Source organism: Arvicola amphibius, chromosome 5 (assembly GCF_903992535.2).
Source record: "Arvicola amphibius chromosome 5, mArvAmp1.2, whole genome shotgun sequence".
NCBI lineage: Eukaryota > Metazoa > Chordata > Mammalia > Rodentia > Cricetidae > Arvicola > Arvicola amphibius.
Window position 1 is genome coordinate 56,039,718 of NC_052051.1, and position 11,228 is coordinate 56,050,945.

Here is an 11,228-nt window from a genome sequence, read left to right on the forward strand (position 1 = left end):
CAGCCAGACAACTCAAACAACACCGTTCAAAACTGGCGCCACCCGAGGCGTTGACAAGCCGACTTTTATATTCGGTTTAAAATGAAGACTGCTGTGCGTCCATTGGTTGAACGCCTCGAGGGTGGAGTTTCCGATGTTGGCCAATAGAGCGGCTGAAACACTCTATACCGCACGCCTAACACGCAACGCTCCACGGGTTGTGGGCGTGTCTTATGAGCATGTTGTCCAATGAGGACGCAGGAAACTTCATTTGGGTGGAACCAGGCGCATGCGTAAAAAAACAGGGAAGAAAAAAAAAAGGCGCGGACTTCAAAAAGATGGCAAGCTCGCCGCGCTGCCCCTCGCCCCTGGAGACGCAGTCTTGCAGTGACTCTTGTGACTCGCCTTTGTCTTTTACTACCTCCATGGAGTGGGACACCCAGGTGGTGGCAGGGTCCTCCCCTCTAGGTCTGAGGACTGAGATGGAGGGGTCACCTGTCGACCTGCGGCTGCCTGCGTGGTTGGAACCCGAGAGGTGTGCCGTGTTCCATTGCTCACGTTGCTACGCGGTGCTCGCCGACACCGTGCATCTCGCCTGGGACCTGTCGAGGTCTCTCGGGGCCGTGGCCTTCTCCAGTGAGTGAGGCGAGGTCAGGAGGAGGGGTACTCCCGACGACTCGGAACGGAGAGGATGTGGGTGAGGCAGGAGAGTTTTGTTTTCCCGAGCAGAGCATTAAAGCCTAGATCTCTCAGGTGCTGAGCTTGCGCCTTTGAGCCCCCACCCTTTTATGTTGACGTTTTGACCAGGTTAGAGTCTGGTGGGAGGTTTTCCTGTTCAAAACCCTTTTGTCTTTCAGGAGTCACGAACAATGTCGCTTTGTTCGAACCCTGTCTGGTTGGCATTGAAGGTTTTCTCAAATGCAGGTACGTATGGAGAATTCCCGAGGTGTATCTATAGTTCTTGATTTAGTGACACTGAGGAGTACCTAATTGTCATAAACAAGAAGAAAACCATTTTTGTTGTGGCATAAGTTTATTACATTCATAAATGTTTGAATGCTATACTTTTTATGCATTTGAATTATATCAACAGGACATTAATGAAATGAAAATTAGAGTTGGGTGTAGATTTTAACACCTGAAGACCACATTACCTGTGAGATAATTAGGACTATTTAAATTTTGTTTTGTTTTGTTTTTTCGAGACAGGGCTTCTCTGTGGCTTTGGAGCCTGTCCTGGAACTAGCTCTTGTAGACCACGCTGGCCTCGAACTCACAGAGATCCGTCTGCCTCTGCCTCCCGAGTGCTGGGATTAAAGGCGTGCGCCACCACCGCCCGGCAGGACTATTTAAATTTAACTTGGAGTTTTTAGTATAAATCATGACAGGACTGATTCGGTAATCTCCGAAACTGGGGAACACAGTTGAATGGTGTTTGAGTATTGCTAGTAATTTGTGTCTTCCCTTGCTAATACTTTCCCATAGCAGTAAAGCACTCAGCAAATTTGTGCTTAGGAGGCCAAAACTCTTAAGTGGTAGCCAAAACTCTATTCCACTTTGCCAAACTAAAGACACATTCCTGTCCTTCTAGGAGTCCCTTCTTACCCAGTGGCTCTTGCCTTTTAATCTCAACACTCTGTGGTGTGTTTGGGTGGGCAGAGGAAGGCGATTCTCTGAGTTCCAGGCCAGCCCGGTCTACAAAGAGTTTCAGGACAGCCAGAGCTGTTACACAGAGAAACCCTGTCTTGAAAAACAAAAACACAAAATGATATGTGTGAGTGTGGTTGTGGGGTATGGCATACATATTGAGGACAAAGGTAACCTGAAGGCGTCTTCTCACCACCCTGGTCCCAAGAATTAAACTCGGCTCCTCAGGCTTGGCAGCAAGTTTCTTCACCCATGGAGCCGTCTCACTAGGCCTGGAGTGACATTTTTGATATTTGTATTTAGTTTCATAAAATACCTGAATCTTACAAAATCTTTTATTTTTGTTCTTAGTAATAATGGTCTTGCCTTGACTTTATAATTCTGCCTCTGTCTCCCAAGTGCTGGGTTCTCAAGTATGGGAACGTACACTAAACCTCTTTTTTAAAAAGCCTGATAAAAAGTTATAATTATCTATTTGGAGATGTGCTATAGCTTAAAAGTACAATGCTTGCCTAACTTGTATGAGGTGCTAGAGTTGATCTGTGGTGCTTCAAGAAAAATACATACAAGAATAGAATTAGATTCCTGTTTCACATTATAATCTAAGAATAGTTTGATTATATTTATTCCTTTAGTGTTTGTGGGGGAGATTATGTGTGTATTCATAGCCGGGTGGACATGTGAGGGTGAGAGGATTTTCAGCCGTCAGTCTCTGCTGTTGGAGTCTCCTGAGGATCAAACTCTGCTCCTCAAGCTTGGTAGCAGGCACCTTTACCTGTAAAGCTGTCACTCCAGCCCCTATTTCCTCACTGGGTTCATCTAATTGGTTTTTTGTTTCTGTTTTTTAATTGTTTTTATTGAGCTATATATTTTTTTTCCTCCCCTTCTACCCTCTCCCATGGTCCCATGCTCCCAATCTACTCAGGATATCTTGTCTTTTTCTATTTCCCATGTAGATTAGATCCATGTATGTCTCTCTTAGGGTCCTCATCGTTGTCTAGGTTCTGTGGGTTTGTGAATTGTAGGCTGGTTTTTCTTAGCTTTATTTCTAAAAGCCACTTATGAGTGAGTACATATTATATTGTAAGCGAATGTGTTATAGTAGTGTTGCAGGGATACCCTGACTTATCGGGAAGCCAGGATATACTTAGAGCCGCAATAGGACATCTCTGGAGGCTGGAGCCGCAATAGGACAGCTCTGGAGGGTAGAGCCACAGTAGGACAGCTGGGGGGGTAGAGCCACTGTAGGACAGCTGGTGGGGGAGTAGAGCCGCAATAGGACAGCTCTGGGGGGGGGGGGTATAGAGCCGCAATAGGACAGCTGTGGGGGTTAGAGCTGCAATAGGACAGCTGTGGGGGGTAGAGCTGCAATAGGACAGCTCTGGGTGGGGTGGGGGCGTTTGAGCTGCAGTAGGACAGCTCTGGAGGGCAGAACCGCAATAGGACAGCTGGGGGGGTGGGGGTAGAGCTGCAATAGGACTGTTGAGCTGCAATAGGACAGCTCTGGAGGGCAGAGCTGCAATAGGACAGCTCAGCCCTGGAGGGAAGGTGTCCTGACTATCAGGAAGCCAGGCTACTTGAAGCTGTGGCGCAGAGGTGGGGGGGATGGTCTCCCTGCAGGATATAGGGATCCTGTTCTCCTGGAGAGCACCGCTACAGCTGAGTTCTGCTCCATTCTCTTAAGGGAGCATCTTAGCAGAACTATCTGCTTCTTACTCCAGCCCAAGATGTTTCTTCTTGCTAACACTCTGCTAAAGGGGAGCCCCCTGCAGTAATGTAGCAATATCCTCCTGCTTGGCCTTGCTCAGCCTCCCTTAAGGAACATTCTAGCAAGGTTCTTCTTTTCTGCTCTGCCTTGCTGAGATGCTCCTCCCAGCCATGGTCTTCTGGTCTTCTGGTCTGCACTGGTGAATGAAGGTCATCACTCAAGACTCTTGAGAAAGAGATTTTGGGAAGGAGACATCCAGGAGAGTGGCTGAATCTGCCAGGGAGGCAGCTCTTAACTGAAGGGGTGAGAGGCTTTTAAAGGTGGAGTTTTCCCAGGGAGAAGGGGGATTGGCTGATTTTTACCTGCTCAGGGATTGGTCAGTTTAGCTGGTCAGAGGCAGAGATGGCTCTGACTTTATGGCCAAACTGTGTTTCTTTCACTGGTCCTTTTCAACTTTTTGACTCTATTCTTAGGACCAGGGCATATTTCTTTCACTGGCTCTGATTCTAGGAACAAAGTGTGTTTCTCTGACACTAGTTTCAGAGTCAGGGCACATGTCTTTAGTCCTGGGTTCAGGGATAAAGATGTTTCTTTCCTGGCTCAGGCCTCAAATACAGGGTGTTTCTTTTACTGGCTCTGAGTTCAGAGTCAGGGTGCTCAGTGATTGGCTGGTTTCCTGCTCAGTTTTCCCTTTTACCCTACACTATGATATTTGTCTTCCTGGGAATCACTCAATATGAGGTTTTTTAGATCTGTCCATTTGCCCACAAATTTGAAGATGTCATTATTTTTTTCTGCTGTGTAGTACTCCACGATGTAAATGTACCACATTTTCCTTATCCATTCTTTGGTCAAGGGTCGTTTAGGTTGTTTCCAGGTTCTGGCTATAACAAATAATGCTGTAATGAACATAGTTGGGCATATGTCTTTGTGGTATGATTGAGCATCCTGTGAGTATATACCCAAAAGTGGTATTGCTGGGTCTAGAGGAAGGTTGTTTCCTAATTTCCTGAGAAATTGCCACACTGATATCCAAAGGGGTTGTACCAGCTTGCATCCCCACCAGCAATGCAGAAGTGTTCCCTTTTCCCCACAATATCTCCAGCATAAGTTGTCATCAGTGTTTTTGATCTTGGCCATTCTTACAGGTGTAAGATGGAATCTTAGAGTTGTTTTGATTTGCATTTCTCTGATGACTAAGGATGTTGAGCATTTCCTTAAGTGTCTTTCAGCCATTTTAGATTCCTCTGTTGAGAGTTCTCAGTTTAGGTCTGTACCCCATTTTTGTTTTTTATTGGATTATTTGTTCTTTTGAAGGTCAATTTCTTGAGTTCTTTCTATATTTTGGATATCAGCCCTCTGTCTTTTCCAATTCTGTAGGCTGCCGTTTTGTCTTGTGACCGTGTTCTTTCATCTGCTTATTTGTATTCTCATTGAGGTAAATAATTCTCATTGAGGTAAATAATCATTTTTACTAGTACACTTGAGATGTTGGGATATCTTTTTTAATATCTTTGAACTCAGTAGTTGATTATTACTTTATGTTGTATATGGTACAACATATATTGTAAATGAGTTTTGAAAGTTTTATTGGAGGGGCTGGAGAGATGGCTCAGCAGTTAAAAGCATTGATTGCTCTTCCAAAGGTCCTGAGTTCAATTCCCAGCAACCACATGGTGGCTCACAACCATCTGTAATGAGATCTGGTGCCCTCTTCTGGCCTGCAGGCAGATATGTAGACAGAACACTGTATACATAATAATTAAGTAAATGTTTTTTTTAAAAAAAGTTTTATTGGGTTACAATGTACTGATAACTAAAGCTTTGGCCAAGCATGGTGGTTCCTTTAATTCCAGCACCCCAGAAAATGGGTAAGAGTAGAGGAAAATCTTATTCTACTTTACTGCCTCTTGCTATTATGTCTTCTTATCTTCCAGATTGTCAGAATATTGTAATGAATTCAAATAAAATCTAATTGACCTTGTTTTATATACTTAAATAGAGATACAATTGTATATCTGTATATATATTAGAAGTAAATGCCTTAAGTCCTTCAGTGTTTGTGACCCAGTGGCCTAGCAAGCAATATTAAGTTAACTCTATAACATGGAGCAAAAAACTCCAAACATCATAAGGACAGTAGTAAACTTCTTTATGAGGTAGGGAGACATGAACTATACAAGTGATCAGAAGCAGTGCAGAAATTAACATTTTGTCATAGGGGCTGGAGAGATGGCTCAGAGGTTAAAAGCATTGCCTGTTCTTCCAAAGGTCCTGAGTTCAATTCCCAGCAACCACATGGTGGCTCACAACCATCTGTAATGGGGTATGGTGCCCTCTTCTGGCCTGCAGGCATACACACATATACAGAATATTGTATACATAATAAATAAATATTTTTTTAAAAAAAGAACGTTTTGTTGTAAAATTTTGTTCTTTGTTGTTTCTTTGAGACAAGTCTTCTCTAGCCCAGCTGTCCTTGGAAGCCTGTGAATTTGAACTTGAGAGTCCCCGGCCCAAGCGTCTGAGTGATGAGATCACCATCAAGCGCAGCAGTTTTTACTTGTTCTCTGGGTTTCCTCATGTTATCTTCTGCTGCTTTCCATTCCCAACAGCACGTACAACCGTCTGTTCTGTAATTCCTGTCGGGTTCCTATTGGTTTCCATCTGTATTCCACCCATGCTGCTCTGGCTGCCTTGAGAGGCCACTTCTGCCTCTACTGTGATAAAATGCTGTGGTGAGTAGACAGTGACATTGTTACCAAATAAGGGGTTCAAATCTTCTAGCAGAATCCAGGTGTGGCTAACTAAAGAAGATGCCAACGGCCAGGCACTAAAGACAAAATATAACTGTGATAAATACGATTAGTTCAGATGTTTTATTGTATCATGTCTTAGTAGTCATATGAAATAATTTAAGAGCATTCATTTATTAAAGGAAATTCTGGGAAGTATGCTTTTGCAAAATAGTGTCATAGATAACTTGGTTTGCTGCTGTGCCTCATGCCCTTCTTATACATAGGACTTGGCCTGCATGGTACCCAGCCTCAAAGAAATGTATATGTAGTTGGGCAGTGGTGGCACACGCTTTTAATCCCAGCACTCGGGGCAGAGACAGGCGGATCTCTGTGAGTTTAAAGCCAGTCTGGTCTACAAAGCAAGATTCAGGACAGCCAGAGTTAAACAGTGAAACCCTGTCTTGAAAAATGAAGGAAGGAAGGAAAGAAGATAGGAAGATATGTATTTATAACTCATCCAACTAAACCAGTCAGATTTTCTACCCCGGGAATTTGAAATGAGGGCTGTATTGATTACTTGTGACAGGACAACATAACATACCTGGCAAAAGCAACCTTAAGGGAGGGAGGGAGGGCTTACTGTGGCTCCCGGTCTGTGGGTGTAGTCCATCATGGTGGGAAGCCATGGAGGAGGTGGCTGGTTGGATTGTGTCAGCAGTCAGGAAGCAGAGATTAATGCTAATCCTCAGCTTCCTTTCTTTCTCTGTCTTTTAATGACGTATTTATTTTTTATGTGCATTTGTTTTGTATCATGTATGTGTATGTGAGGATGTAACAAGTTACAGTTGTGGGCTGCCAAATGTTTGCTGGGAACTGACCCTAGATCCTCTGGAGGAGCAGCCAGTGTTGTTAACCATGCTGGGCCGTGTCTCTAGCCCTTACTTTCTCATTTTTATTTTTAGTCCAGTACTCTAGCCTGTGGAATGGTGCTACTTGCTTATAAAGAGCACCTTTGCATAGAGGCCTGTTCCTATGTCATCCCAGATCTGTCAAGGTGATAATATTTACCACATGACCTAGAGTCATTTTTAGATGATACTCGTGCTGAGCTTGGAAAGTGGGTACTCTACACTTGAAATAACTATCTTCTGCACTTAACTCCAGACACAGAGAAAAATCTTACCTGATAGAAAAGGTTAATGAAATGAAAATAGTAATGGCTGTGTGATCTCATTTACTATTTTTCACATGGGATATTCTATCATCTTCCTAGCTAATTAAACATTTGGCTTACAGTGTTTTATTCCATGAAACTGAAAGGGCTGGAGAAACGGCCCAGAGGTTAAAATTATTAGAGCTCTGTCAGAGCACCAGCGTTCAGACTCCAGCACCAACCTTCCTGTTTCCCTAGTGACAGGACCAAGGCACACCCCAACCTGCCCAGCCTTCAGTGAATTGTTTACTCACTGTAGTTATTCATTTGATTCTGGGTTTGTTTTCAGTTCTCACGAAATAATTTTGTCTCTGAGAATGTGAAAGGATAAGGCAGAGTTTGTGGTTTTAATAGAAAATCTGTTTTTTCCAAATAAAATACACCATGGTCCTTGAAACCATTAAGGCAGGCTTTGATTCATGTGTAATGGTACTAATACTTCATATATTTTCTCTCTAGCTATGTCTTGAAAACAAAGACCATAGTAAATGCATCTGAGATGGATATTAACAACTTGCCTCTCCAAGAAAAGATTGCAGAGGTAAACTTGATTATGTAGTTACTTAATATACACAACTTTTTTTTTTATATTTATTTTATTATGTAAACAATATTTTGTCTGTGTGTATGCCTGCAGGTCAGAAGAGGGCAGCAGACCCCTTTATAGATGGTTGTGAGCCACCATGTGGTTGCTGGGAATTGAACTCAGGACCTTTGGAAGAGCAGGCAATGCTCTTAACCTCTGAGCCATCTCTCCAGCCCCTATACACAACTTTTTTGTTTTCTTTTTAGAGACAGGATTTTACTTTGTAACTGACTGGTCATATTAACTATGTAGACCAGACTGTCCTGGAACTCAGCTATATCCTTTCACTTAATATAGGCAAGTGTGTATGTGTGTGTTGTGATTTTTTTTAAAGATTTTTATTTTAAATCTGGTAACATTATAAATAGCAAATTGAGGGCTGAGTGAGTGTAAGAGTATCCTCAATCTATGTCTCTTCCCAGCTGAAAGAGAAGATAATACTAACACATGCTCGTTTAAATTCATTGACCAAGAGTGTGAAGGAAGTGACTTCTGATCAGTCTAACCAAGAAAACTGAAGAAGCAGGTATGAGCACAGAACTTTCTCCCATCTTCAACAACAGAACCATTTGGTCAGTCTGTCTGTCTGTCTGTTCTTCTTTTCTAAGGTCTCGCTCTGTGTGTGTGTGTGTGTGTCTGTCTGTCTGTCTGTCTGTCTTTTCTAAGGTCTGTGTGGGTGGGTGTGTCTGTCTGTCTGTCTTTGGCATATGTGTGGTGCTGCTGGTGGAGGCCAGAGGAAGAGTGGGATCCTCCGGAGCTGGAGTTGTTGCTGAGGACGAAACTCTGCATAAACTGGAAGCGCTCCTAGCAGCAGATCCATCTCTCTAGTCCCCGCTGGTCTCTTCTCTTCTTTTTATTGTTGCTTTTGTTTCTGTTTTGGAGATGTGGTCTCACTATGTATCTCCAGTTGTCCTGAAACTCTCAGGGATCCTCCTGCCTCTGCCTCTGGAATGCAGGGACTAATGGTGTGGCTGCTGCCCCTGAATGGTCTTTTATTTTAAACAGCACTAAGGATAAGAAGCCTGCAGCTGTGGTGACACCGACTGTAGTTCCTGCCTTTGACAGACAGGCACGAAGATCAGCATCTCAAGATCATCCTTGGCAAAATTTTGAATTGAGGTCAACCTAAGCTTCATGAGAACTTGTCCCCAGATCCCTGCTTGCCCCAGATGATTATTTTAGAGTATGCCTTTGAGCCTGTGACTTTCCCCAGCTCACCAGCCCACTCTTACTTTGGGGAGTATTTATTCTTTATTTTTCTTTCTTAATAAATTGTGACTCTGATACTTTAAAAAAGTTGTTTTAGGCCAAGTGGTGGGGACGCACACCTTTAATCCCAGCACATAGGAAGCAGAATTAGCAGATCTCTGAGTGTGAGGCCAGCCTGGTCTACAGAGTGAGTTTTCTGACAACCAGAGCTACACAGAGAAACTGTCTGGAAAAACTAAAACCAGCAACAATGCTTATCTCTGAAAACATCTTTCACTACTAATTACCAATTAGTGTCCCTTGTGTTCATGATGTAAAGATATACAGTTGCTATGAAAAAGAGATGGGGTTAATAGTGATGCTACTTCTGCATACCATTTATGTGAATACTGATAAATATTTGTTTGGTTGTTTTTTGTCTTTTTGAGACAGGGTTTCTCTATGTAGTCCTGATTGTTTTAGAACTCGCTCTATAGATCAGGCTGGTCTTGAACAAGAGGTCCACTTGCTTCTGCCTCTGAAATTAAAGGCACTTGCCACCACCTCCAAGCCTTTGTTTTGAGAGGAGGTTTCTCTATGTAGCTTTGACTGTCCCGGAACTTGCTATGTTGACCAGGGTAACCTTGAATTTATAGAAATTCACCTGATAGAATTAAAGGTGTATGTAGCCACACCTGGCTCTTAGAAATCACTTTTGCAGGGCTGGAGAGATGGCTCAGTGGTTAAGAGCATTGCCTACTATTCCAAAGGTCTTGAGTTCAATTCCCAGCAACCACATGGTGTCTCACAACCATCTGTAATGAGGTCTGGTGGACTCTTCTGGCCTGCAGGCATATGCACAAATAGAATATTGTATACATAATAAATATTTAAAAAAAAAAAAAGAAATCATTTTTGCAGCCAGGTGGTGGTGGCACATGCCTTTAGTCCCAGCACTTAGGAAGCAGAGGCAGGAGGATCTCTGTGAGTTCGAGGCCAGCCTTGTCTACAGAGCGAGTTCCAAGACAGGCCCCAACGCTACAGAGAAACCCTATCTCAAAAATAAAAAACAAAACAAATCATTTTTACTTATGTAAATAGATAATGCCGGTGGTGATGGTTCACTCCATTAATCCCAGCACTTGGGTAGCAGAGGCAGGTAGATCTCTGAGTTGGAGACCAGTCTAGAGGGAGTTCCAGGACAGGCATGACGACACAGAGAAACCTTGTCTCAAAAAACAAACAAAAACTGAAAACCAACAAAAGATATGTAAGAATTAACATTAAATAAATTGCAATTTGTACTGTTTGCTGTTTTTAGACAGGGTCTCACTGTGTAATAATCCTGGCCACTTTGAAACATGTTATGTGGCCCAGGGACTTCTTGAACACAGATCCACCTGCCTTGGCCTCCTACATTGAGATTAAAGATGTGCACCACAAGCCTGTTGGGCCTGCAGAGGCTGTCTGATCCCCTGGAACTATAGTTAAAGTCAGATATGGGTGTTAGAAACTGAACTCCAGTTCTCTGCAGTAGCAGTAAATGCTGTCAACTGCTGAGCCATCTCTTCAGCCCCACAGAATGGCACCTAATAAATTAATAATACATTGAATCTTTTTGCGGGGGGGGGGGGCGGATTTCAGGACAGAGTTTCTCTGTGTAACAGTCCTGGCTGTCCTGGAACTAGCCCTTGTAGACCAAGCTGGCCTTGAACTCAGAGATACGCTTGCCTATGCCTCTGGAATTAAAGGCGTGTGCCACCATTGCCCGGCTCATTGAATCCTTTTTGAGATAGGATCTTACTCTATAGCCTATCTCAGATTCTTAATTGCCTAGTGACCTACAATGCTCAGCTGTGGATTTTTAAAACACGTGTAAGTGTATTTACCTTAATGTTTACATATTTCCTTAAAACTCTTATGTCATTGTGTGTAGGTTTCTGGGGCCTAAGACATGGTAGGTGAAAGCTCTGCCACTTACCTACATTTCTTTTTATTTTTTATTTTTTATGCTTGGTGTTTTGCCTGCACGTATGTCTGTGTGAGAGTCAGATCTTGGATTTACAGACAGCTATGAACTGCCACGCGAGTGCTGGGAATTGAACCCTGGACCTCTGAACGAGAAGCCAGTGCTCTTAGCTGCTGAGCAATCTCTAGCCTCCATACATT

The 11,228-nt window shown here is 43.2% G+C and overlaps 1 protein-coding gene across 1 annotated transcript; it reads left to right on the plus strand.

Moving 5' to 3' along the window:
- Window positions 1–317: 317 nt before the first annotated feature.
- Oip5 (Opa interacting protein 5) lies at window positions 318–8,978 on the plus strand. The gene is made up of 6 exons (XM_038332204.1): window positions 318–615; window positions 837–903; window positions 5,950–6,072; window positions 7,745–7,826; window positions 8,294–8,397; window positions 8,877–8,978. The coding sequence occupies exons 1-5, from the start codon at window positions 318–320 to the stop codon at window positions 8,387–8,389; spliced, it is 666 nt and encodes a 221-aa protein (XP_038188132.1). The 3' UTR covers window positions 8,390–8,397; window positions 8,877–8,978.
- The last annotated feature ends 2,250 nt before the right edge of the window (window positions 8,979–11,228 follow it).

Bases quoted from the DNA above. Each gene is read 5' to 3' on its own strand.
- Oip5 (XM_038332204.1), top strand. From the start codon at position 318: ATGGCAAGCTCGCCGCGCTGCCCCTCGCCCCTGGAGACGCAGTCTTGC. The intron at 904-5,949 runs GTACGTATGGAG...CATTCCCAACAG, and splicing joins GAAGGTTTTCTCAAATGCAG to CACGTACAACCGTCTGTTCT. The intron at 7,827-8,293 runs GTAAACTTGATT...GTCTCTTCCCAG, and splicing joins TCCAAGAAAAGATTGCAGAG to CTGAAAGAGAAGATAATACT.